This window comes from Aspergillus tanneri (assembly GCF_003426965.1).
Source record: "Aspergillus tanneri strain NIH1004 chromosome Unknown AapTan_1_pilon_pilon_pilon, whole genome shotgun sequence".
NCBI classification, from domain to species: domain Eukaryota; kingdom Fungi; phylum Ascomycota; class Eurotiomycetes; order Eurotiales; family Aspergillaceae; genus Aspergillus; species Aspergillus tanneri.
The window spans coordinates 5445265-5471091 of record NW_022984628.1 but is presented as its reverse complement, the minus strand read 5'-3'; the positions used below and the strand labels follow the sequence as shown (position 1 = coordinate 5471091).

At 48.7% G+C, this 25827-nt stretch overlaps 8 protein-coding genes across 8 annotated transcripts; 5 read left to right on the top strand and 3 right to left on the bottom strand.

Moving 5' to 3' along the window:
• Window positions 1-1811: 1811 nt before the first annotated feature.
• ATNIH1004_003772 (uncharacterized protein) lies at window positions 1812-2483 on the top strand (the record flags this gene model as incomplete). The annotated part of the gene is made up of 1 exon (XM_033568445.1): window positions 1812-2483. The coding sequence occupies one exon, from the start codon at window positions 1812-1814 to the stop codon at window positions 2481-2483; it is 672 nt and encodes a 223-aa protein (XP_033430440.1).
• Window positions 2484-2974: 491 nt separating this feature from the next.
• ATNIH1004_003771 (cytochrome P450) lies at window positions 2975-4527 on the top strand (the record flags this gene model as incomplete). The annotated part of the gene is made up of 4 exons (XM_033568444.1): window positions 2975-3139; window positions 3217-4042; window positions 4095-4179; window positions 4227-4527. The coding sequence occupies 4 exons, from the start codon at window positions 2975-2977 to the stop codon at window positions 4525-4527; spliced, it is 1377 nt and encodes a 458-aa protein (XP_033430439.1).
• Window positions 4528-5185: 658 nt separating this feature from the next.
• On the bottom strand, window positions 5186-6508 carry ATNIH1004_003770 (Zn(II)2Cys6 transcription factor domain-containing protein; the record flags this gene model as incomplete). Its single annotated transcript, XM_033568443.1, has 1 exon — window positions 5186-6508. The coding sequence occupies one exon, from the start codon at window positions 6506-6508 to the stop codon at window positions 5186-5188; it is 1323 nt and encodes a 440-aa protein (XP_033430438.1).
• Window positions 6509-7240: 732 nt separating this feature from the next.
• On the top strand, window positions 7241-7485 carry ATNIH1004_003769 (uncharacterized protein; the record flags this gene model as incomplete). Its single annotated transcript, XM_033568442.1, has 2 exons — window positions 7241-7341; window positions 7410-7485. 2 exons carry the CDS (start codon window positions 7241-7243, stop codon window positions 7483-7485), a joined length of 177 nt encoding a protein of 58 aa, XP_033430437.1.
• A 341-nt stretch (window positions 7486-7826) lies between these two features.
• Window positions 7827-8378, bottom strand: ATNIH1004_003768 (uncharacterized protein; the record flags this gene model as incomplete). Its single annotated transcript, XM_033568441.1, has 1 exon — window positions 7827-8378. The coding sequence occupies one exon, from the start codon at window positions 8376-8378 to the stop codon at window positions 7827-7829; it is 552 nt and encodes a 183-aa protein (XP_033430436.1).
• A 5135-nt stretch (window positions 8379-13513) lies between these two features.
• ATNIH1004_003767 (putative MFS transporter) lies at window positions 13514-15225 on the top strand (the record flags this gene model as incomplete). The annotated part of the gene is made up of 2 exons (XM_033568440.1): window positions 13514-14930; window positions 14987-15225. The coding sequence occupies 2 exons, from the start codon at window positions 13514-13516 to the stop codon at window positions 15223-15225; spliced, it is 1656 nt and encodes a 551-aa protein (XP_033430435.1).
• A 6432-nt stretch (window positions 15226-21657) lies between these two features.
• On the bottom strand, window positions 21658-22052 carry ATNIH1004_003766 (uncharacterized protein; the record flags this gene model as incomplete). Its single annotated transcript, XM_033568439.1, has 2 exons — window positions 21658-21905; window positions 21992-22052. 2 exons carry the CDS (start codon window positions 22050-22052, stop codon window positions 21658-21660), a joined length of 309 nt encoding a protein of 102 aa, XP_033430434.1.
• A 1533-nt stretch (window positions 22053-23585) lies between these two features.
• On the top strand, window positions 23586-24482 carry ATNIH1004_003765 (alpha/beta hydrolase; the record flags this gene model as incomplete). The annotated part of the gene is made up of 3 exons (XM_033568438.1): window positions 23586-23659; window positions 23707-24073; window positions 24135-24482. 3 exons carry the CDS (start codon window positions 23586-23588, stop codon window positions 24480-24482), a joined length of 789 nt encoding a protein of 262 aa, XP_033430433.1.
• Window positions 24483-25827: the final 1345 nt, after the last annotated feature.

Sequence of the window (25827 nt, the reverse complement as noted above, 5' to 3'; positions counted from 1 at the left end):
CTTGTCTGTGTGCATTACTTATTATATATTGTGTTGTTTTCTTATTTACAAAAGTAATTTTAAGTGCTTTCCTTCTCTTCTCCTTCCCTTCTCTTTGACGTGGATTTCCAGTGATTTCATAGTACCTTTAACCATGAGCAAGTCCCTGAGGAAAGTCTAAAACAGTTTGCGGATCTAGTGCTCGCTTGAGCAACTTTAACCGATCCAAGTTGAAACCATAATACTGTCACGGCAAGGACAAGTAGTGGGCCCGGGGCCCACAACCTCGAAGAGATTGTTCGCGAGGCACAATTATCTTGAATTCAAGGAGGCGAGCTGACTACCTAGATGGGTGACTAATGTTCGCGAGGCACAATTCTCTTCATTTCAGGGGGCTCGGGCGAGCTGACTATCTAGATGGGTGACCATGTGAGGCCACGTGACCATACCGAATATGGTAGGTCCCTAAGATGATGGGTGCACCACGTGGTCTGTTTGTGTTGTTTGTATCCAGTTTGTTTAGTGTTTACGACTTTCTTCCTCCTCTCTACGCTTGAAATTTTCGTTAGATAGTACCAGTAAAATCATATTGCCTGACCGTCACAGCAACAGCAACATCTGCCAGCACCGCGCCTGGTGCTAGTGCAGAATGATGCTTTTGCTACTCAGGAAGGGATATAAAGCCTATTTTGTTTGATAGTGTAGTGGAGGAACTCGGGGGATTGGCACGTGACAGTTGTATGGATAACTATTATCTTAGGTCCTCGTTCAAAGAGGAAATAGACAATCAACAACCTTCTTGCAGTGTAAAGGGGCGAAATACCTTGATATCTAATGACTAGATATACACAAAGAGGAATCGCTGGGAGGGAGAAAGTAATGGGGAGTGTGCGTTCTCATACTACGATGCGTCATGTGACTGCAAATAAGCGGACCAATCATGTGCGCCGATTGTGGCGAGGGCGAAGCCGAGCAATATACAGGCGTAGCCTGCAACATGCAGACCACGGAGCGCAGTTGCGTAAAGAGAATGTCGTCTTCTCTCCTACCAGGAACTTGTGGGCTCAGGGCCCACAACCTCCGAACTGTTTAAGAGTATCTCCTTGACCTACTCCTTTGGAGTCCTACCATTTCCCTCTCAGTCAATAGTATTGGGGAAGTTGAATAATTGAAGTTAAATATGTGAAACTTAAAAATGGCACTGAGCGGTGGCGGCCCAACACCCAAAGGGTCGCTTTGACCGAGTAGTACTAATTTGAATAGAAAACACTGTTTTTTCCTAGACTATGTAAATAATATACCCCCAAAAGTATCGGTAGCCATCTCGGCATTTATCTAATAGAAACCTTCTTTGTTTTTATTAATTTATTTTTTCATTTATATTTCTCTTTGTATTTCTACATGTATTCTGTTGTATTTGCCGTATTTTATTTTTCCTTATCCATGTTTAGCAATGACTAGGACCCGCCTCATGTGGGTTTATCGCTAGTCATCGGTAGCACCTTTTCGCAGTTTTGAAACCAGGAATGTGTATTCGTATTGGGTTCGGATTGGTCCAAAGTAGGCTGAAAATGATCGCTCTGGGACAACGGTCCGAATCCTTCATGCATATCACATTCTCTGTCCTTGTCTTGTCTCTTACGGGTTTCTGATTCTCCCCACCTTAAGCAATATTGCCAGTCTACTTCCCACAATATAAATCAATCATAATAAACGCGCTCTCGCAGTCCATCGATTGACGTGAATTATTTCTAATCGTCGATTAATCTCAGTCCCATCCCTATCTCAACCCACTGGGATAAATGAAGCTACAAGTGGCATAACATCATAACATGCCCTGTCCCTGTCCCCACCACATCCAATCCCTCCTGTCCCTCCTCCCACAAAAGTCCCAACCCACATTCCTCTTCAGCCTCATCCCGTCCTTGACCCAGCCCCTCCACGATGCCAGCCAATCTATCGAATCCTGCAAACACCCGCACCCCACGCTGGTGAGTTCTATCGTCCTACTTTCGGAATTCACCTTATCCCTCTGCCAATCCGCCTGCGTCGCCTACAACCTCACGGACCAAGACACGCCCCAGCCCCTAGCGGCCGCCACACCGCCCAGCTCCCGTTCCAATGCCGGCTGCTCCCCGACCACGGCCTCCTGGACCTGCACAAAAACCCTCATGGCGCTGGGACAACTAACCCTGGATGACGAGGAGGAGGGCCTGCTCGCCCGCCGGATCGTCTACACTGTGTTGACCAATCTCAGCGCCCTGCTGCGCACTGTGTATCTGCGCGAAGGTCAGGACACCAGCACCCCGACGCGTGCAGGGAACGGGAATGCGAATGCAAATGCTATTGCCACTGCAGCGATCAATGGGCTCTTTGACCTCGACCCAGTGGCTGCGTCGTCAGTGCCGCAGACGGCGGCACTGTACGGGCGGGAGGCTGACGGGCCCGTCAGTGGGACGCTGTCGAGGGTGCTGGCACTGTTGGGGAAGTTGTTTTCGGAATAAGTTATGTATAGGATATGATATGTGATAAGTTAAACCCAGCGTGAGAACGAAGCTAAAGCACTAAATTTGTCGCTTTTTTGGTCAAACGGCTTAGATTCCTTATGCTATGGTTGGAATGGGTGTCTATATAATAGTCCGATCGACAACTTTTCCCTCCTCTTTTCGCCTTCTCCTTGCAATGTACGTTAAATGACCATTCGACTGCTGGGAAAGAATCCATCGTCGGGTTGATCTGACTAAGAACCCCCCGTCGGGTGTCAGGAGAGTCGGTCATATCTCGGGCCGTTTTTATACACATGTCGATCTACACTTTCGTGGCACAATGGTGGGAGTCGGCAAGATTTGACCAGATCATGGCAATCTCTGAGCCCGGATGGGAAATTGTTGTATATAAATTCTATAAATGAGATTCTACAAGCTGACATGTCCGAACCAAACATTCATTTCCTGCCAATTCTACAGCTCTCAAGTTCAATAGGACATCGTCGACCATGCCATTGCTCATTTTCGGGCTCTCACCCGGCCTCCTATTCCTAGCGACGGCCAGCCTGGCCCTCGTACTGTACCTCACCAAGCAAATTCGCAAGGTTGGCTCCCGTCCCAAAAGCCTCCCCGCCGGGCCGCCTACGGAGGCCATTTGGGGAAACATGAAACAGGTATGATCCAGCACCGACACACGTGGGTTGAACCGGGGAGTGAGTCGGTCCGTCAGCCAGTCGACTGACCATTGCAGCTGGATTTGTTCTTCCCGCAGTACCAGTACACTAAGTGGGCAAAGAAGTACGGTCCCGTGTATAGCATCATGCTAGGAGACACGGCGCATGTGGTTGTGAGCGGGCTGCAGGAGGTGCGTGACATTTTCATCAAGCAGGGGGCAAGTTCCCAGTCGCGACCACCCTCACGGTTCCAGCTGCTGATGCGCGACGGCTACTTCCCGGGCTTGATGAACGGCGAGAAGTGGCGCCATGCCCGCAAGATGTGGCAGACAGTCCTGAACGGCAGTGCTGCCAAGCAGTACATGCCGTACCAGGAGCTTGAGACCCGCCAGCTACTCTTTGACCTGCTACAGACCCCCAACAGATGGCGTGAGCATATCGAGCGCTACAGCAATAGCGTGGCCATGACCATGGTCAACGGCTGCCGCATCCCCAGCCCGACCGACCCACGCATCAAGGAAACCATCCAGGATCTGTACGACCTGTCAGAGACGGGCGTGACCGGCGCCTTTTTGGACTCATGGGCGTTCCTGTGGGCCCTCCCCGAGTGGGTCTTTCCCGTCTGCAAGAAAGCCCGCGACATCGCGGCCAAGCATCGGGACCTCATCTGGCGGAATTACACTGATGTCTTGCAACGCACCAGTCATGGCGAAGCGCTGCCGTCGTTCAACCATGCCATCCAGGAGAAACTGAAGCAGGGTTGGCCCGGGGTCACGGAAATTGAAGGTGCGGAGATTGGTCACCATCTCCTAACCGGAACTACCGACACGACGGCATCTAGCCTGATCAACTGGGTGGCAGCCATGGCCCTCAACCAGGATGCCCAAAGGAAGGCCCAGGAAGGTGGGGAAAAGGTCACCACACTACTTCCGGATAAGATGCTGACACGCTGCAGAAATTGACCGGGTGGTGGGTCGCGATCGACTCCCGACAGACAGTGACGCAGACAGGCTGCCTTATGTGCGACAGGTCATCCAAGAGTAAGGACAGCATTTCGGAGAAGGTCATGCCATTGACCATCCTCCAGGAGCCAGCGATGGATCACGGCGGTACCGCTATCCCTGCCCCGCGCCACCAGCGCACCTGTTCAGTGGGGCCCGTACGAGATCGCCAAGGATACCGGCCTCATCATGAACTCGTACGCCATTCACAACGATCCGGCCCTCTTCCCCAAACCGCAGGAGTTCCTCCCCGAACGATGGGACGGAAAACCCAATGCTGGCTACAATGGCAATGACCAGCTTCTCTTCACGTTCGGAGCGGGCCGAGGGATCTGTCCAGGGCAACATCTTGCCGAACGGAGCCTGTTCCTGGTGGTCTCGCACTAGCTTTGGGCCTTCAACACCACCCAGGCGACCGATGCAGATGGGAGCCCCATCCCGATCGATAAGAATGACATGCGACCAGGCTTCATTGTATGTCTGAAACCGTTCACCGCCACCATTACGCCCCGCAGTCCGCATCACGCATCCCTGGTCCAGGATACATGGAACGAGGAACTGGAGAATTCCCTGGACACGCACCAGCAATGGAAGACGACACCAGACGGCATTGCGAACCTGATAGGCCGAGCGGGAAAGTAAGGCACCGAAATATGGTTTTGAACAGAGACGAGGAATAAGAGAAAACATCAATGGCATTGCATTCTGCTGGAAATACCACCAGGAGCAGCTAGGGAAGAGGACAATGAAAACAATTTACCAGTCGGACTCCCAAGGTAGCTTTGACCAGTAGAGCAGTTCCCACACGTTGCCGTCCCAAAGTACATTAGTAACCGACGAAAGGGAACTTCTTCGGGTTCTGAAAGCAGAGCATCGAGCAGGGAACAGTCCATGAAACCAAAAAATTTGAGAAGGAGAGCTTGTAGGGATCGACTAACTTGATTCATCATCGCGATAATGAAACACTAGGCAGTGGGTATCCAGTCGTGCATAACAATACAGAATGCATGTGGAACGCACCCGGTCCAAGCTTGCTAGGCCCCCTTCACTCCCATAAGCGGACCTGGCCCCGCAGATAATCCAGGCGGTTCAGTGACTCAACCATGACTAGATCGGCTGAGCGGTAAATGCAGTCATTGGGGCGGGTGGCCGTGGTCCGTCGGGTATCCTGCATCTTGGCCGCCAGGTCCTTCATGCGCATAAGGATGAGGTGCTTGAGGAAGTATTGCTTGCTGTCCTCGTCCATCAGCAGCTCCCCCACACGTAAGGGAATGCGGCACACGTGTTTCCGCTCCACCCCACTGCCGGCGGCGAGGGCATGGGTGCCGAGGGCGCGTCGGGTGGAACGGGCGTTCTCCGTGTCCAGCAAGGTCTTCTCTTCGATGATCCAGTCAAGCATCTGCACAACGCGCTCAGTGATGACTGATAGCAGGAGCACCGAGGAGCGGTTGCTGAGACAGGAGACGCATCCGACAATGCGATCGAGCAAAGTCCGCACCTGTCGCTCTACCTGGAGGATCACGTCGATCGAGGGCCGATTTGACTCAGGGATAGATTGGCGAAGGAACAGCAGCTGCCGCAGGAGTATGGTGTAGCATCTGGCACCGCAGTCGCCACATTCGCTGCTGGAACTGGAGGTGCCCATATCCAGGGCGGGTATTTGATCGAGATCGAGCACCTGGGACGAGGACGGCATCACGACGGGCAGATCAAAGTCGTGAATGAAGAGCGACCAGTCCCCCAAGGCGTGGGGCGATGTGTTGGAGATCAGATTATGGATGTCGTCATTGGCGGGAGGATTGTAGGGGTTATTGTTCTGGTCGTGGGTGGGGAGCGGACGAGCGATGATGCCAGGCGATCCAGAGGGCTTATTGCCGCCGCCACTATTGGGGAGGGAGGCCTCTAAGAGGGCCTCCAGCGAGGGCTGCATGAACCCATCCCTTCCATCCACGCCATTCCCCTGCGGGCCCATTGGCAGGAACTGGGGGTCATCCGCAACATCGGCCATCACCAGGTCTGGGGTCCCAGGGAAGGAGGCGCCCGTTGCTTGAGCACGAGGGTCGGTGGACACTGCTGTGACATCGGGGTCATTGTTATTGATGGCTTCGGGAGGGTCGTGTTTCTGCGATGCTTTCTTGCGGGGGCGTCCAGTGCGGCGTTGCGGGCTGTAAACACAGGGCTGGCCATGCCGTATGCAACGATGACAGGAGGGCTTATGCTGGCTGCACTTGACCTTAGCTATCTGACAGGCATCGCACGAGCGGCGCAGTCTTTCCCAGCTGGTGTGAACGTCTTGTTGAGAGAGGGGACGGAATTTGGGATGGGGAAGTTGGTATGGTGGAGATAGAGATGACGGCGTGGGGCTCATGTTGTTTGATCCGCTGTTGATGGGGATAAGGCCAGAGGGAACGTGGTTCGATTCGAAGCTGAATTTTTGGAACGACTGGGGAGATATTGGGATGACTCAGCAATTCTTCCCCTTTGGGTGGATCTCTGCCTGAGGATGCAGACTGATGACAAGAAGATACAATAGATAAATATCGGACCCGATTGTTCTCGTAGTCCACTATCTGGACCCAGGAGCGATGGAAGAAAGACGAGGTCTCCAGGTCCTGGCTAGAAGATAAAGTGAAGAAGAACTAATAACTACAGAAGAATCCTCTTAGGGTGGTCTAATAGCTGATTATCTCCACAACCGGCCCGTCCACTTGTTGTTTACGACATAAATACTAGGTAAGTCCATCCATCGTCTTACCTTCCAGATGCTTACCTCGACGCCTCCTTGTCCGGTCCAAACGGTTGAACCCCGATTTTTAACTTTCGGAAGAGGCATCCTCTGAATCCTTCCGTACATCATGCATGGGCCATATCTAGATAGGTTTAAAGTTCTGTCGTGTTAATGCAACGCGATGCTACGCAAGACAAGATGCCGACAGGGATGTGGAATTGAATTGAGATTTGGTACCCCAGGCATCGCAGCATGTTTCTGCATCAGGAGATTCGCCAACCAGCAATCATAGGTCAGGTTATAGGCGGGTGAGCCCAGGAACCCACCGGCTGTTGTTTCTCATGGAATGCTACTGCTAACAAGAGAACAAACATGTTTGAGACTCTCCAAGATAGAGCGGGTGATGGAGAGTTGTTGCTGCCGTTGAAGACCAACTCATCACTCGCCCTTCAACCCTGCGTGGCAGGACGCAAGTATGTTTCGATCCAGTTCCAGACTCGCTCCTGTATTATCGAGGTCGAATCGATTCATTCACATGTAGACCGGCCATGAGGGTAGACGAGGACCGTCTTGCCGTGAAAAATGTCAGTTCGGTGGCGGGTATGCAGGAGACTTGAGATTGGGGCCGGAGGGAGACTGGGACACAGCCCACGTCAGAAGCCTCTTGTCGGGATTATCAAATCCCGACAGTGAGGTTACGAATACTATAGAGTACATAATAATAATAATTCCACCGTGGCGTCGAGCGGATCGCCTCCTGCATGTCAGACGGCGCTACAAAATGCACTCATGTGGGGAAAAAAAAAAAAAAAAAAAAAAAAAAAAAAAAAAAAAAAAAAAGGGAAAAAAAAAAAAAAAAAAAAAAAAAAGAAAAGAAAACAGAAAAAGGAGAAGAGAAGGAAAAAAAAAAAAAAGGAAAAACAGCTCATGCGTCACTGGATATTAGATTGCAGCAGGTCTAAATGGATACCACCGGTGCCAGCAGGTGGTAAGCGAAGGGTAGAAATGCGGCGACGAGAACATGTACGTCGTACTGAAGGAATTCGCGAGCGGCCTTGGGGAGCACGGCGACAGGCGATGTAGGGGGTGCCGGACTGGGCAGGTACACCTGTCGGACTGTCCCGAGTGCCGCGGCGCCCAGCAGCGCATACAGATGCCCCACTGCTGCGGCGACCCCAACCACGACATACGGTACCGATTCGGACATGGGGGACGCGACGAGCTGCTCCAGCGGCAGCTGCTCCCCGCCCCACTGGACCAAGGCCAGCACGAGCGGTGCAAACCGGTAAAGCGCAATGGCGCGCTGGCGTCGCGCAACGCTGCACCGAACAAAGGCGGGAAACAGGAAGGTGAAGGGCATGATCACGCAGGTGACGGCACTGATGAGCAGTGCGATAGTCATACGTGGATTATTCCGCGGGGGGGTCAGTGTTTTGGAATTGTTGGCGATCGTGTAGTGGAGCAGGTAGACAGGGTAAATGAAGGCGGCGCCGTAGAATTGATTGGCCATGCTCCAAACTGTGGGGATCCTGGAGGGACGAGGATGCACAAGGCCATGGCCTGCATGGTGAGATGTACATCCACGAGCAGGAGACGATTCACGGTGTCGCCGCCATCCAATAGCCCGTTGTAGAAGATCACAGCTGAGACGAGTTTCCGGTCCACGGCCACAATTGGGGTATATCGACGAATCAGCCGCGTGCCATCTGCAAAACGCCCAGTTCTAAGGACGTCTAATGGCAGCAGGGCAACTGACCAGAGGGAATGATATCCCAGCCATGCTAGTCCACCATAGTAGGTCAAGTATGCGAGGTATTCCAACCAAGGCGACATTGTGGGGTAGCAGTTATTGATGATGCCCATGGTGATGGGTCTGGGGGGCTCTTTTATCGCGTGAGGCATTGGTCATGATGGCGAAAGGTTATGGGGAAAGCACATGGTTTCTCGTCGGGTTTTGAACCAACAGGTGAAAACGGAGGATTTTTTTTGGGGGGCGGTTTTGCAGGTGTCGCAGCAGGTGCTCAAGTTCTCTGACCGACTGGGAGTTTTATCCATCTTTTTGGTATTTCTCCCTTCAGCGGATTTCTAAGAAGTGACTGAATGGTATAACACCCGAAAAGGGAAATGAGCCGATCGGGGCGTTTTACAGTATGGAAGAGTGATTATTAATTTTACCAATACTTGATTAGTTAGTGAACTATTGGTTATTTGTCAGTGGTTATCGCGTAGATATCCGGTATTATTCGGTATTAGTTATTCATGCAAAAATATTCGTTAGATGTTTGCAAATTGCAAAAAGCTATCTCCTGATCGTTGGAGAATACTGTGCTGTATTCTAGCAAACACACGACATAAAACTATCTGAAGGATTTAGTTATGGTCGCTAAAGGTGTGCTGGATTGTCTATGGGGTGTAGTTGACGGTGGAACAGCATCCTCAATGAGGGTCTAATGATCCGATTTGGACGTATTGCTCAGAATGCATTTTTGTCGAACATTGCAGCCAGCAACTGAGAAATCTCCTGAAGTGACTTAATAAATCCCAGTGAGTACGATTAGGTATCGACCTAATGAGGTAAGCCAGTATGGCTACGAGTAATGAAGAGCTTAAAAACGCAATGATAATTGACTAGCCTCTGTTGTCTAAAATAGAAAGGTTGAAGACGATTGAAACCAATAAGCTCTACGATTCCATCTTTCCCTTCCAGTTTCACTAATCCATAGATCCACGGCAAACTTCAGTGCAAACGGAGGCAGCCGTCTAAGGTCTTTGCCTTGCGCCCTCATCGACTGCGGCACAGAGGTCGCCATCCTGTGGCCGTTTGGCCTGGTCGTAGGCAAATTCATTCCCGAGGACCCCCATATGCGCCGGGGATCCAGTAGAACCGTGTCCCAACATTCTGCGCGTCGTTCCTCCAGAAACGTGACGATTTCCCAGACCAGGTACCGGCCGGATGTTTGTGACGGGCGTTGCAGGGAGCGGAGCGCACTTTGGTTGTCGGTATACACCTCCACGGCTTCATAGAAGCGCGGGTCTTCACGAGCCCGGGCCAAGACAATGCCTGCAAGCTCTGCGGCAGGCACTGTGTCAGTGGTTTCGCGGCCCATATATGCCTGGCGTGAGACGGGAGGTCTAGTGCAACAGCTGACTCTTTGAAAGGCACCTGTTACAATGTGTCCGGCTCGTCTCTGGATGGCTGTCAGAACTTGAACTTGTTTATCGTGCGCTTTCTTGCGGCCATGGAGACGTGGATATTGCCGGACAGACGAGTCGTATAGGGCCAGCGGAGCAATGCACATGTTATAGATCATGCGTTTCTCCTTAACGGCAAGGCCCCATTTTGAACGTCCAAGAGATGAAATCGCCTGAAGACCGTTGGAGGCATTCTCTACCTTATCAAGGTGGATGTGGAAGTCGAGATGCCGATCTAGCACCATGCCCAGTAGTTTTGCCCCCTGCTGTGGACGAAGCACAGTGTCGTTGACTTAATATTGGTCTCAAGGGTGGAGGAATCGCGTGCGTCTGGACGATTAAAGTGGACTAGTGCGAATTTCTCCGGGGCAAAGACTGAGGCGTGCGTTTGGGCCCATTGGAGGCAGGACTGGACACTTCTTTCGAGACAACCGCAGTTCTCTTCTTCAGAAGAACCCACTACAAGCATCGTGGTAACCGATATTGCAGGTGTTACTGTCACCCATTAGACCAGCGTTTTAAAGCAGGTAAAGAATGGGGGACAAAGGGGATCCTTGAGGGATGTCGGTGGACATCTTCTCCCGCGGCGTGCTGTACTCAGGGAGCTCGAGCGTTGTATATCTATCATGCAGTAAGGAGACAATCCACGGAACGATCGCTTCAGAGACCCGGTGCTTGCGCAGATTATGCAGCAGCCGTGCATGGGGAACGTTGTCGAAGGCCCCAGAGATGTTAAGGAAGAGGGCTGTGGCGATGAGGCCTTGCTTCCACCTAGAGTGAACGATTTCCGTAACTGTGTGCAGTGCTGTTTCGGTCCCCCGGCCGCGGTGGCCACCGAAATAATTGCCGGGGAGTAGGTAGTGCTCCTCGGTAAGGAATCCCATGCGGTTAGCGATAACGGTCTCCATAACCTTTTCAGTGTTGTTAAGGAGTGCAATAGGACGGTATTCGAATCTGGTCGCTGAGGTCGGCCGTTGGCGGGGGAGAGGAGAATACCTCCTTGAGCAGGCGGGCTTTCTGCTCGGGCTGGTAAACCGCCTGGCTCTGTCCAGTTGCGCGTAGCGGAGGGGTATGGCTCTGATAAATAGAACAGTCTTTGCACCATCGGACGAGCTGCCAGATCTGCGAGACATTACCACTGGCTTCGGTAATGCGTTTGCAGTGTGCAAGTTGGCGATGGTGCTACCACGAGCGTAGAAAATATCCAACGTTTATATAAAGTACCAGAGATATAAGCCATAGGCTTTATATATATAGACATGCTGGCATATGGTAGGAGATATTGAAAGCTTTACCAAAAAGCGTTGTGTGAGAAATACTAGAGATCTCATCAAGTCGAACAAAACTAAGAGAACTACATGTCCTGCCCGTTCTATCATCTCTTGTGAAGTATGTTCTCCTTCGGCCTACATCTGGTATAACTAAGCGTATGTAGAACATACCCCCGTAAATCCCCCGATATCAGATACAAACCCAACCGGCAAGGCATAGATAAGTGTCATCCAATACGCCGTCCAGACATAGCCCAGGACCCGAACGACCGCTGCCATCTTCAGTTACTTGACTACTATAATAAGAGGGAGGAAGAACTGAATATACCACTATTCTGCACCCCTGCCTTCTTCCCATAGTACTTGAGTAGATCCTCCACCGTGATCACTGCCGCATAGGCCGGCATCTGCCAGAACATGCCCCATCCATAGCCCGGCGACGGGATCATCAGGGCACACGCATAGTGCAGGAATCCTGAGAGGACAAAGCCAGCGTACAGCTTGGAATACTTGTAGAGCAGGGTGCCCTTGTGGGCCCCGATAATATTCGCCACGATGTTCCCCCACCGCGTGAACATGTGTCGGAAGATCTGATGCCAGACACGGCCCCAGAAGTTGCGCACCGTGTAGAGGTCAAGCGGATTACCGAAGAGGCCGGGGAAGCGGTCTGGGGTGGACAGGTGCAGGCCTACAAAGAGCAGGGAGGCTTTGCGGTATTCAGCATCCAGCATCAGAGCATCGCGTGCCAGCTGAAACAGAACAAGGAGGTGGCGATGGACGAGAGGGAGGGAATTAAATGGAACAGGGGTGGTAGGGTCGGCGAGGACGGGCCAGAGGGCGCAGAAGGCGTGCTGCAGTACGAGGTCCGACACAAGTTGGTCGAGCAGGACTCGACCGGCGTTTGCAATAAGGAATTCCCTGCAAAAGAAGTTAGCGACAGAAATACCGATCTTGATCTTGGGGAAGGGACGGAAGTACAGTCGGGGCTGCATCTGCTCTGCGCCCTTGCCGAGATGCTTGTCTGCAAAATCCCATCCCTGACCGCGCCAGCAGGACCACAGCTCCACGCTCCATTTGGCCTTGTTGAACATCCGCCGATACCACGGTCGCTGGGATTTGCCGTCCTCGAGCATTGTGCGGGTCTCACTGGTTTGAACATAGTCGGCTTCGGGCGTCTCCGCGAGGAAGAGGAGCATCCAGCGCGCGGTGATGGAGATCATGAAGATGGCATCCATAAAGAACACGGGACCAGCGACCCAATGGGTCAGTACGTAGAGCCACAGGCTGGTGAAGGCCGTCAGTCCGACAACAACGCGCGTGGGACCAGGGGAGGGCAGTGTCGTCAGGATAGCGACGCCCATAAAAACCGGGGTAACAGATTTGGCCACCCACACAGGAATCGGCTCCCGTGGGGATTCGACATCTTGAATGCCTCGCAGAATGGTCTCGAGCTCGTGAAATAGTCTATGGGCCATGGTCGCAGGGTGATGTGCTGGAAGGCAGCGATTTTAATATAGGATACTACTCAGAGTATATATACATGTAGGGGGATAATTATTAGGACTGGATAGTTTACTAACAATAGATTCTAGCAACGATACATTTCTAATAATAATAAATTTATAATAAACATAGAGCTGGAACTGTGGGATAATTTGGGTAGGGCTTGTCAGCAAGTCTTGGGAAACGCTTCAAAACCACCCGAGAACTCGGGGGGTTTTTAGGGCTGAACAACTTTCGCTGCAAGAGAGCTTCCCAACATTAGAAATGCCATGGAATAGTTAGTTAATAGCACAAATACATATCCTGATAACCCTGATTGGTATAATCAGGGACATGGATCCACGCAGGTCGTGAGATCCAATCTCAGGTCGGGTCGATCTCGGCCTTTAAGCAACCTACAAAAGCCACCGACACGAGTTGGATCATGCTTCCAGCTCGACGACTTTTCGGATTTGATTATAATGGTCGACCATTTTCTTTCTATTGTTGCACTCGAGATGCGATTTCAAACCATTTGTCAGCCTATGTGGGATCGACAAGATTTCTGAGTGTTGAGGACATCCACTATTATATTAACTGCCCTGAAGCCAAAATTGCATCTAAACCATCCCACATAACCATTACAATCCTGCAATCCTCATAGTCCTTACACCATACACCCGTTAATCCGTCTGGCGTCATGTCTACAGAAACATACGACAAAGCATCCCTCGACGACCCAGAGAAGCGCGCCAGCAGCAGCAGCAGTAACCTCGAGTCGGACGACAAGCTGGAAGCCAGCCCACGCAACGTGCACGGTGCTCTCTGGGTGGCTGTCGTGCTGGCCATCTACAGCTCGACCTTTCTATTTGCCCTCGATAACACCATCGTCGCCAACATCCAGCCGGCCATCATCCACTCGCTCAACGGCGTGGACAAGCTCGCCTGGTCCGGCGTCGCCTTCGTCATGGCCTCCAGCGCCACAGTCCTCACCTGGCTGCAAATCTTTAACTACTTTAATATTAAATGGATGTACATCTTCTCCATCGCCATCTTTATGGCTGGCTCGGCTGTTTGCGGTGCCGCCAACTCCATGAACATGCTGATCGGAGGGCGCGTCGTCTGCGGCATCGGCGGCGTCGGGCAGTATGTCGGCGTCATGAATTTTATTCCACGGCTAACCTCGATGCGCGAGCGGCCCATGTATATCAGTGCCATGGGCCTGACCTGGGGCGCGGGCACTGTCTTGGGCCCCATAATTGGCGGCGCCTTCACCGACAGCGCCGCTGGTTGGCGTTGGTCTTTCTACATCAACCTGTGTGTTGGAGGGCTCTTCACCCCCGTGTACATATTCCTGCTCCCATCGCTGCACCCACAGACCAACAAGACTCCCACCCTCGAGCGCATCAAGAAGCTGGATCTCGTAGGTTCTTCCATCCTCATGGGGGCCTTTGCCGCCGGCGTCATCGGTGTCAACTTCGCCGGCGCTATGTACCCGTGGAGCGCCCCGGGCATCATCGTGGCGCTGGTGCTGGGCGGCGTGCTATTTATCCTGTTCGGCATCCAGCAGACCTACTGTATCTTCACAACGGAGTCGACGCGGTTGTTCCCCGTCGAGCTGGTCGAGTGGCGCCGGCCGCTCATGAACCTGCTGTTCATCTGCGGCTCCTGCGCCGGTGTCTGCGTCACGGTGCCCACCTACATCATCCCGTTGTACTTCCAGTTCACGGCCTCAGACGAGTCGCTGCAGTCAGGCGTGCGTCTGCTGCCGTTTGTCTGCCTGCTTGTTTTCAGCTGCGTTATTGGTGGCTTCTTGACCTCCCGCATCGGATACTATATCCCGTGGTACATCATGGGTGGCGCGCTTTGTCTGGTGGGCTCCGCGCTGATGTACGCGGTGAAGGCAACGACGAGCGCGGGCACCATCTATGGCTTCAGCGCGCTGATCGGGTTGGGGTCGGGCATGTATCTCCAGCTGGGACACGCTGTGGCACAGGCCAAGGTCGCGGCCGAGAAGGTGCCGGCGGCGGTGGTGTTCACGACGACGGCGCAATTAAACGGGCTGACCTTTGCCCTGGTGATTGCGCAGTGTGTTTTTGTCAACGAGGCGGCAAAGAGTAAGGCTATTTATTTGTTTCCCCATCTGGGTTGTGATATTCACTGACATGTTTAGGAATTGGCTGGGAACTGCCCCACGAGGCGCGGTCCACTATCATCGACGCCATCTCGGGAACAGGCTCGACTTTTGTGCAGGACCTGGAGTCGGGCACGAAGGTGCGCGTCCTGGCGGCCATCGTGACAGCCATCGACCAGACCTATATCCTCTCGATTGTGGCGGGGGCCGTTACGTTGCTGGCGACGTTTGGCATGAAGTGGGAGAGGCTGTTCATCCAGGCGGCTGCTGCTGCTTGAGCTGCTGTATAACTTCAACCGCATTGTCGATCATTTGGGGCCGCAGCAGTCGGCGAAAACGCTTCATTGCCCACATCCATTTTGTCAGAAGAAGCAATATAGTGGAGTAGTAGGCCTTCGGCGGCACTTTTTTGATGTGCATTCTCTTACAGAACCTCGTTCGAACTGTGTTACTCGGAAGCGCCGATGACCCTTGAAGATTTTTGTGGCGCTTTAAACCCGGCGACGGACGACATTCGTCAAAATAAACCTAGTGAAGCACATGAGGGTGAGATTGAGTTCGAATCAGAAAAGTGTTTTGATGATAACTCCTAATCCACTGTCATTTATTTATCTCGAAAAGTGTATTCTTCCTCGGCGTAAAGAGCATTTGTCAATGCCATCTTTGCCCAGTCACGAATGCTATTCACGTGCCCTCACAATAGATGACCCCTGCGTATCTTATTATTCACCTTTTGCTAAATATCTGCATCAGGCTGAGCATCCACTACCTACGTACTCCAATGGCCTGTGCCCATCGAGGATGAAAACTCCGGACGGGTTCGCGAAATCCTATGCAACTATTTGAATCGCAGCCGAAACCGAAAGTGTCAGGGTAGAAGGGGGCCAGCCACTGCGGGCCACTGCAGTTCAAACATTTGTGGACAGCGAGGAGAATGCCAAAGTGTTTTGAGAAAACAGAGCATGGATGGATGGTCTACCAGGAGCTATTGTTCAGGGAGAGCAATGGTTCCCGATCCAGCTAGGTACGGTGAAATTCGGAACTGTTGATTTGATAATTGTCAACCTGGATGTAACAACATGAAAATACGTGTGAAACAAACTATGGCACCTTTTTGTGGTCGAGCGGTATTTTCAACACTAAATATAACATTTTGATTTGGCGCAAAAAAAAGCAGACCTAATATTCATCAAAATAACTCAAACACAAAGATATCTCACAACGAGCAAGTGCATTTCCAACCTCCCTTGCAGCTGCGCGTATTTCTGCCGGGGGATGAAGATTTGAAGAACACATGGTGTTTTTCCTTAAGAAATGAGGTCAGTCAGTAGTCAATCCAAGATACAGATAAGTCCTTTCCTTCTGCATATCACTTACCTTTCCAGGTCTATATCAGAAGCTGGGCAATTTCAGGACAAAGAAATGTACAAATTGTATTAGATGCGATACTAAGCAAGCTAGGATAAATATAAAATTGATGAAAGACTGAGCTGACCGGATACTGATGATACTGGAATACCCATGGGAACTACGTGCTATTTATAATATTGTACTGATGATAGAAATACACAGTTCTAGTAGTATAGTGGTTGTTTTAGCGTTTTCTGGTCCAGCTGTTATGCGTGGGGGGTCGGTAACGAGCTGAATGGGGCGCTACGGTGCGAAAGGGAGTGTCTATATAGGAGAGAAGATAGAGCCACGTATATTGCAGAACTAATCGCTGGCCTTCAAGAGTTCAGGCCCGCGGGTGCGAATATAAACACTTCGCACCTGACTAAGCATCTTAGCTAAGGATCTAGCTATCGCGCTTCCGAGCGCTCCTAACACCAGCATTATCTGACTCACTTAGCGGTAAATGAAACGGGCGGACGTTAAAAACGTCTAGTACTCCAACGATATTGCTGGCAAGCAGAGATTCCGATATGAGAGCTATTAATAGATCATGCACGCCGAAAATCTTGATACCAGATATAATCATTTAGTGCTTTCGAAGCGCCATGGTAATATCTCCCTCGTGTAGCAGACGTCAATGATTCGATTCAGATGAAGATCCGTTGAAGTAGACAGTACTAAATTTAGGAAGACTGGAGAAGTCCAGAACGAAGCGCCAGGGAGGCAGTTTCGATTGCAAATTGCTGTGTGCAGTGGCGGTAGTGGCAACGTCTAATGCTACTTTGGTAGCCAGTGAATCTGAAAGCAAAGCACGGGGCAGTAAGGAAGATGATACTGTGCTACTGAAGCGCGCGCGAAGAAGCAAGGAATGTGCTGACAACAGTAATTGGAGAGGCAGAGATACAATAACAAGCGAATTAAATTTTATTTATATCCCACATATATAAGGATACTTAGTACTTTAACCACTCAAGATGGATGAGTATTAGTGGGTGATGTGGGATACAAACGATGCAAAATAGTCTAAAATGACACGCGTGGTCCTTACAAACTGTAGGAAACTGTCGGTCAGCTAAATACGCGTATGAGCTAGTATCACAGATTATATAATTGACATGAGCCTTAGTTACCTTTTGTAGTTGTGAACTAAGCTGACCGTTCGAGGGATTCGGGATCCCGAAAGGGTTCAAGTCCCGTCCCATATTCCCAATGGGAATTACATTTTAATTCCCTTCCCATGCCAAGCTATTCGGGAAGGGATTCCTATTCTATGGGATTTGGGAAGGGATATTCCCATTCCCTCTTATTTTAAAAATTATGTCCTGTTTCTCGTTCTATTTCCTATATGGGAATTTCCCTTCCTGTGAAGGATAGGCCGAGAATCGGTCAAGCTCGGGTACTGAATCCTTATCGATAAGCTGAATGTGACGCAAAGCTATGGTAGTATCTTAATGACGTATTGATGTATTGTCATGATCTCATTGACTGTATCGTTATCTTACCTATGGGTGTCCTATATTCTCTTGATCTATTCGAAGGAGAAGAGATCAAGGATTAGTTTCTTAATATATCTTGGTATAAGATATAGTGATATTCTTTTCTACTATCTTACCTAGCTGATCAGTTGATCTACCCGGCCTAGTAGATTCATCACACCCTTCCCCTGAATTCCACAACAACAACTAACAATCAAATAGTGAAAAAAATATTAACATACAACAGCAGGGATTCGCTGGTGGTCACCCACCCAACTACTAAACTGCCGGCGTGTGTTTTGAGTACGGCTGAGCGGACGGGAAGCCCTATTTTCCACACCCTATGGTCGTATGTGTCAGACAGGTATAGTAGAATCCATTATATCCTTCGGCGGTGTTACGAGGGATAGGGTGAATTTGAGCTGAAGGGCATTTTACCTGGTGTTTTCCAGCAGAACTTTTTTCACATTAGCAGGCAACATCACCTGGTAGTACATCAGGTTACAGGTCACATAGATACTCCTAGTACATCCCTGTTAACCTAACTTAGTTAACTAGTTACATACAGATGCTGACTAAGACATTGCAGACCGCGATGTTCTAACCTGAACATGATCTTTGTCTCTGTTGTGGAACTCAGGGGGAAATGGGGCGTAGGGAGCTATTCTATCAACTACAGGCCAACTAGCCTAATTAGGAAGTAGATGTCATTCAGTGGAAACACCAGGAATCACAGTATCTCAACCAACTGAGTCTCTTGCATTCCTATCTAGGTGCTCAGCTCCAGATCTTGGGTGCTCAACTATCTAAAGGATTCAGGGGTTGAACGATCGTCAGATACTCCGCACCGCCAAGTCGGGCGGATTATAGTGTTTCCGTAAGTCTCCAATACCTACAGTAGTGGACTGATGTGGAGGCTCACGAATTGACTAGTACACTTCCTATATTCGTCGCTCATTCATACAATAAATGGATTCGTAGAGGGAGTTGAAAATAAATTTCATGCACGACCTGCGCTATATATTACCACCACTTTATACTATGCTTCAGAAATCCAAGTTTCCACAGGCTTTTTCTATATAGTTCAAATTATTTGTCTAGTAGAACAGAGGCTGCCCTTCGTTTCCCACTTTAGCTGCGCTAGGGCAGACCTATCTATCGCCGAGCAAGACAAACCAACCAAGCCCTTGCAGAAAATCTCTTACCGAACGGGCTGGAGATCCGCTGTAAACTCTTACAATGATCTTGTTCAGGGAAGCGATGCCTCTGAACTGCGCATTAATTTTCAACAATATCTCTCGACCGAACTTGGTATTGATCTGGTCCTCTTTAATCAGGTCGCTGGAATTTTGGCCATAAATGAAGGTTTCCAGTGTTTTCAAGTTGGGGCACTCTTTTTGGAGAAGCTGCAAACTCTGCAAGTCATCTTCTCTGATCCTAATTTCTCCTAATTGACCCACTATCCTCTTAGTGGCCGGAAAGTCGATGCATATATGGGACAGTAAACCTGCATTCACAGGGCCGATGCAGTTTAGGGAGGATTTTAGGAACCTGCCTTGGCGCTGCGTTGCTTCCTGGAGGGTAAATTGATTCGTACTATATAGAACTGCTCTGGCCTCATCGGATATCTGTCGATTGGTGTATAACAATGCAATCCATCCATAGGGTTTTTCGGGCGCAAAATTCTCTATTGGAGATCCTGGGTCCTGAAAAAGATAGAGTGGGTGTGGCACGGCGAGCACTCGTTTGTAAATATTATTGCGAGCTTCGATAGGCAAGCTAAAGAAATTAACAGCATCTAAAGCTGTTGGCTGAGGGAGAACCCTTTCCGATCTTGAACCCGACATGGTAGGAGAATCTTAAAGTGTTTGAATGTGGGAGAGTAGGCCTGAAAAGCGGTATTGAATTCGAGACCCAACGGTGTTTCCTTCAGAATCTATGCTTAGTCGTAAGACATTTTGAGAGAAAAGTTGTGATATGAGGACAACCCAGTGTCCCGCAACACCCCCTGGTGCTCCTGTCTTTCCTTTCTGGTGTTAGCAGCAGCACCACCCTGGTGCTACCGGTGCTACTCGTTAGAGAGTGAGCAACCATATCATTAACACCCAGTCCAAGACCCTGCTCGCCGCGGTTTCACAATAACATTGGATCCTATGGCTCTTCGAGGATTGACTGGCATATTCACGTGGCTTGAGTACGGCTGAGCGGACGGGAAGTCTTATTTTGTATGTGTTGGTAGGACATAGTATATTTTATTATAATCTACGTGTTTCGAAAGATGAGTTAAAGTTGTGGGTGCCTGCGATTGTTTGCGAGAGGTCGAGATAAATAAAGCCATCCATATGTTATCTAAGTTGTAAAGTGTTAGTGATTTCCTTTTAGTCAGGGCTAGTTAATCAACAAAAGAACATCCTTCTCCCAGTTTCCATTTTTTTCATACCGGAGAACTTTGTCTGTTCTACTAGCGTAGAACCTCGAGTTGTATCCATTTAACGCCCGCAACTGGATCAAGTTCGCATATATTATAGTATGATCCTGGGCTACCATCAGATAGGCGTGCGACATCTTGTTCTGAGAAGGCATAAGACCGCATGCGTTATTTATCTTAATCTTTTTAGATAATCAGAATTAATGTAAGTGCATAGGACACGCTTTAATTTCGCAATTTGTAAATCCAGCAATTTGTAGGTGAAGTTGATTTAATATTAGTTGACATATACCAGGATAGCATGGGGCTAAAACAAATCTCAGCTATCAATGTGGTTCTAAATTCCCTGCTAAGTATTAGATATCAAACATGAATTCATTCCTGTTATTGTTATCTATATTGTCTGCATCTCGCTGGCCCGGTTCTGTGGGCTTTGATAATTCATCCCACCGTCTCTTCCTAGCAACGCAATTGGAACAAGGCTCTTCGATAGAATGCACATCAAAGAAGTGGCGGCGAAGACCGGGTGCCCCCGTATATTACTTGTTATAGCAGCAGGGATAAGGACATGATACTTTTTCTTCCGGTAATAACTTCATGTGTTTATCGATGTGATTTAAGAGCGTGGCTTTATTAAGCCATTGCTGGAACCGTTCGTCTGCCCTTTTAATTTGGTCTCCAAGGTAGAAAGGACAAAAGCCCAGCCGCTACCAGCGTGTAACGGAATGTCAAAAGTCCACATCGAGGCTGCAGTGTCTCCAAATAAGTCTGGCAATGCAGGACCCAATTTGCTTCATCTTTAATAAACTCGGCACACAAGTAACAAAACTGAGCAAAGCTCAGTTAAACACAGTGATAAGCTTGTTTGCCGTTTTTATAGCGCTGCTGGTAGGGTGCAGCTTTTATTGACTTTCTTTGATATTGCAAAATATGCTTTAATTGTCCTTGAAGATAAAAACTAATATATGTTAGCTAATAAATAATGGCACTACAAATAGACTCTAGACAAACCTAGACATCTCCCTGGAACAAAATAGACATTTTCCATCCACAGGGCTCATGCCGGGATAATACGCCACCCGCTTAGTTAATGTACAGAGACTCACTGCATCGACTAAGCATTGTCTTCCAATGTCACTGTCAAGGGTGGCTTTTTTAAACAAGTTCTCCCCCAAACGTGCTCTTTCTGGCATGTACTTGCGGTAAATGTCAAAAAGACACGTAGTGTCGCGCTCTGTGAATTTATTCCCAGCAATGTACTTATCATAGGAAGCATCCCACCACTTATTAATAAATTCACAGCGCTTAGCGTGGAGCTTCTTTCTCTTTCTTGAATAGAGCTGGGCTCGCTCTGATGCGAGACCTGGATGTTTATCTGGGAGCCCTGCAATCTCCTCCGTTAATTTTGTAATCTGCTAATTAATGGAAACAACTTCCTTATCCTGCTTAAAGTCCGCGAGAGTGGCAGCGTCAAGGCGAAGCAGGATATTTGGGTCACGATGGTGGGCCATGCTCTGTTCCATATCACGACACTTATAGTCAGGTTCCAGATTATAGTACAGTGCGAGAATATCCAACGCCTTCAGCGTCGACTGGTACTTCAAGAAGGTATCATGATTCTGGTGATCAAGGGCTTGGCCACGGGTGGCAGCCGACGCCTTGGCTGAACGTACGAAATATATTAGAAGTGTGGAGATAACCTTCATATCTGTTGAAGAAATGGTATTCGGACTGATTCCTTCCTAGCACCTTGGCTGCGCACAACGTTGTCAATCGCCGAATCCCTTATCCCAGTTGAAGGAATACACATAGAGTGTGGCATCTAGATGAGACGTTGAATATATATCTAGTTGAATATATACGCTCCTTAGTAGGCTATGTGTGTGTAGCTGGTATAGCTTCTCATGCTCTATTCCCCATTTCCCCTGTGCACCGTGAACCCCATCGAGGTTTTCACAACAATATAAATAACTTTGCACTGTAGCTAACGTAACCGGTAAGCGAGCCAGATATGTAAGCCAGCCGGACACCGCTGTATGCCATACTAGTGTAAAGGGCTGGAGCCCATTTGACCTCTCGTGCCAATGTCCCTATTATCCCTGTTTTCTCTATTGCCCCTATTGTCCCTATTATCCCTACTGTCCCTACTCTCCCTTTTGGCCCTGTTGGCACCTTTGGCCTATCGGCCCTCGATCCATGTCACGTGACCTTCCACCTTGTTTGTTTACCACTCATTATCCTCTTCCTTTCTTCCCTTCTTCAACGATTCCTTTTTGTACATAACTGTCAGAATAAACTAGTCTAGATTGGGACATCATGTGAAATATATTCCCAATACCTCTCATAGAGGGGTTGGGCAGAACATCCTTCTGAATACAATCACTTCAGACCCCCCAAATAATTCAACAATAGCCTATCTCATAGGTTCTACGGTTCAGTCCCTGACAACTAAATTGTATTTTTTAGAACCGTAATATCACAGCCACTATTAAAAATATAATACTGAAGCTAAGTCCTATATATTATATACGTAGTGAATGAGAGGGAAATGGTAGAACTCCGAAAGAGTAGGTCAAGGAAACACTCTTAGAGAGTTCAGAAGTTGTGGGCCCCGAGCCCACAAGTTCCCGGCAACCAAAGAGAAGACAACATTCCTTCTACGCAACTGCCTCCCGTGGTCTGTGAGAAGGTTGTTGTTTTTTCTTATTACCACTTTGAACGAGGACTTAAGATAATAGCTATCTATACAACTGTCACGTGCCAATACCCCGAATTCCTCCACCACAATAGTACATGATTTCTTTTTTTTATTTAATTTTATAAATTATTCCCAGCCTGGCCTATAATACAGAACTGGCTTAAATACAACTGTATTTAAAATCCTTATATTGTAATATACAGAAACATACACTATACACAGTTCTTGGTTTACTATCTATGTATAGTCCATTATATCAGTCTATGAAATAAATTCAAGCCATCTCGATATGTTGTTGTTGAGATATTATGATCTTTGAATGTGGCATGTAATATGGCATACAGTGGTATCCGACTGGCTTACATGTCCGGCTCCCTTACCAGTTACTTTATAACTAAATAAGGAATAGTAAGACTGTGTATGAGAGTAAGCATGCAGGCGCATAAATTACGGCAGGCTCCTCCCTGTAAAACTGGGGGCCGAACTTGGGGGCCGAATTCAGCGCCTTTATCCTCTCTTCCATTTCAACAAGCCTTTGTCTTCCCTACTAAGATTTAAAGAAATTAACAACTGTTTGCTCATTCCAACCCTTTTATGTTCCCCTTTCCACCTTACCAGACCTGCAGTTCCACCTACAACTCAACCATGACAACTACCAAAGACCTTGCCGTCGTGGTCTGCCACGGCTCGTACCACACGCCGGCCCCTATGGGCCATTTGTCCAAGCATTAAAGGCGCAGGGAATTGACGCTTACTGCCCGCAAAGACCAACCTGCGATCTTAACAATTTAAACGTGGGTGACATTAATGATCCTGACTTCAACCGAGAGCCTCCCACTGGCGGGTACCCAAGTGACACAGAGGACGTGAGCACGGTCATGCAGATTCTCCACATGCTTGTTAATGATGGCAAGTTGGTCCTCTTGGTCGGACATTCCTCAGGTGGCTGGGTGGCCACCCAGGTGGCCGTGCCAGAGCTCCATGCCAAAGTTCGTCAGTTAGAGGGTAAACCCGGGGGGATCATTGGTCTGTTCTACTTCGGAGCGTTTATTATCCCTGTGGGTGAATCCGTTCATAGTTTCTTCCAGCCAAAGGATGGGAATATCATTACTCCACCGTTTATGCGATTCCATGTAAGTTATCTATCTGCCTAGTATTAATATATGGACAAGGATGTCAGCTGACAAGAGGTAGAAATTTGGCGTAGACGGCCTAGGGACAATTGTCGATGCACCTCGGTTTATGTTCAACGACCTTGACGCAGATACTGCGTCGAAATGGGCATCTACATTAACAGCCTCACCTATCATGACCACTAAACTAACCAACGACCCGTATTCAGCCCTACCTTGCGCGTATGTGGTGCTGGAAAACGACCTGACATTGCCCAAGGCGTATCAAGAAGGGATGGTCTCGTTGCAGAGTCAGAGCAGTAAACCATTTACTGTTTATTATGCGCCGGCAGGTCACTCACCTCATCTCAGCTGGACATCTGGACTGGTCGAGAAGGTGAGGGAATTTGCTGGAAAAGTACAGGGATGATGCTTGTTTTATTTGTATATCTAATTTTGGTTTTTATTTCCATAGGACGTTAATTAATAATACTGTTCCGAATCTCTCCGTGTAGCGGCGGCCTAGGATGACCGTTGGGACGGGATTCGGGATCCCGGGCGAGTTTCAGTCCCGTCCCATATTCCACTCCCTAATAGGCTATATTCTAAAAATTTATATAGTATAAAAATGAGAAATATGCTATGTGAAGTAACATAAAGTAGTTATTTATCATGTGATTAAAATAAAGGGAATCTCCCGTGGGATTTTCCCAGTAATCGGGATAATCCCATTCCCTTCCCATCTATAAGTTCGGTCCCACTTCCCATCCCATTCCCGAATAGAAATTAGAGGGAATCCTGATCTAGGGAATGGGATATTCCTAAAATCCCTAATTCCCATAAATTTCCTGAAATAGGTCCCGTTCCCGTCCCGGTCCCATTCGGGAAGGAAATCCCAAGTTTTCCCTTCCCAACGGCCTGCCTAGTGTAGCCCCAGTTGGTATATTCTGCGGACAAAAGTTCTTTGTTTAGATTTACTCCATTGACGAAGTTATAATATTGCTTTCTCCTTCCAAAGTTCCTTTTTAGCCCATTACCCGCCCCAGTCTGAATCTACACAATTACTACGGGGTGAAGTAGTAAGTCTTAAGTAGAATGAAATACTAGAATACTATGTATGTAAGTTACCTTTACAATTCCCCTCTCTAACCCCTCATCTATACCCCTGCCATGATCAGATGTAATCCTTTCGCGTGCCTTTCATATTCCTATCCAGCCTTGGTCGAATATTACATTGCAAGTTGTTCAAATAATATGGCTGTACGTGGCCAGGATCATGTGACTGAGGAGGGGTCAAAAATGCCCTCAACGAGCGAAAGAGCATGATAACAAGAACAACAATTATAATCATCATCATAATCATCGATATAATTAAGAAGAGTCCAACCAGCTCAATATACTCAATTTAAGACCTTTCCAAAAACCGTATCTTCTTCCCTATTTGGTACTAGCCGAATATTCGACAAGTTACATAGTTAGCTACATAACTGCGAAAGGGGGAGTAAGCCACTGTATATAAAAATATATTTACAGACAACGTATTATTTCTTACGTATATATATATATAGAAAAATAATAGTGACTACGGTTAAACATGGTACCAAGCTTAAGCATCTTCTTCCAATCCTCATCCAGGCGCTCTTTAAATGCATTTATATCTGCATGATCAAGCTCCTTATCTTTAAGCGAGGCCTTCTAATCAGAGGCTTTGCGTCACTGATGATATTCTTATTTATATGCCAGATACCAATAAGAACTTTGTCTATAGCCACATT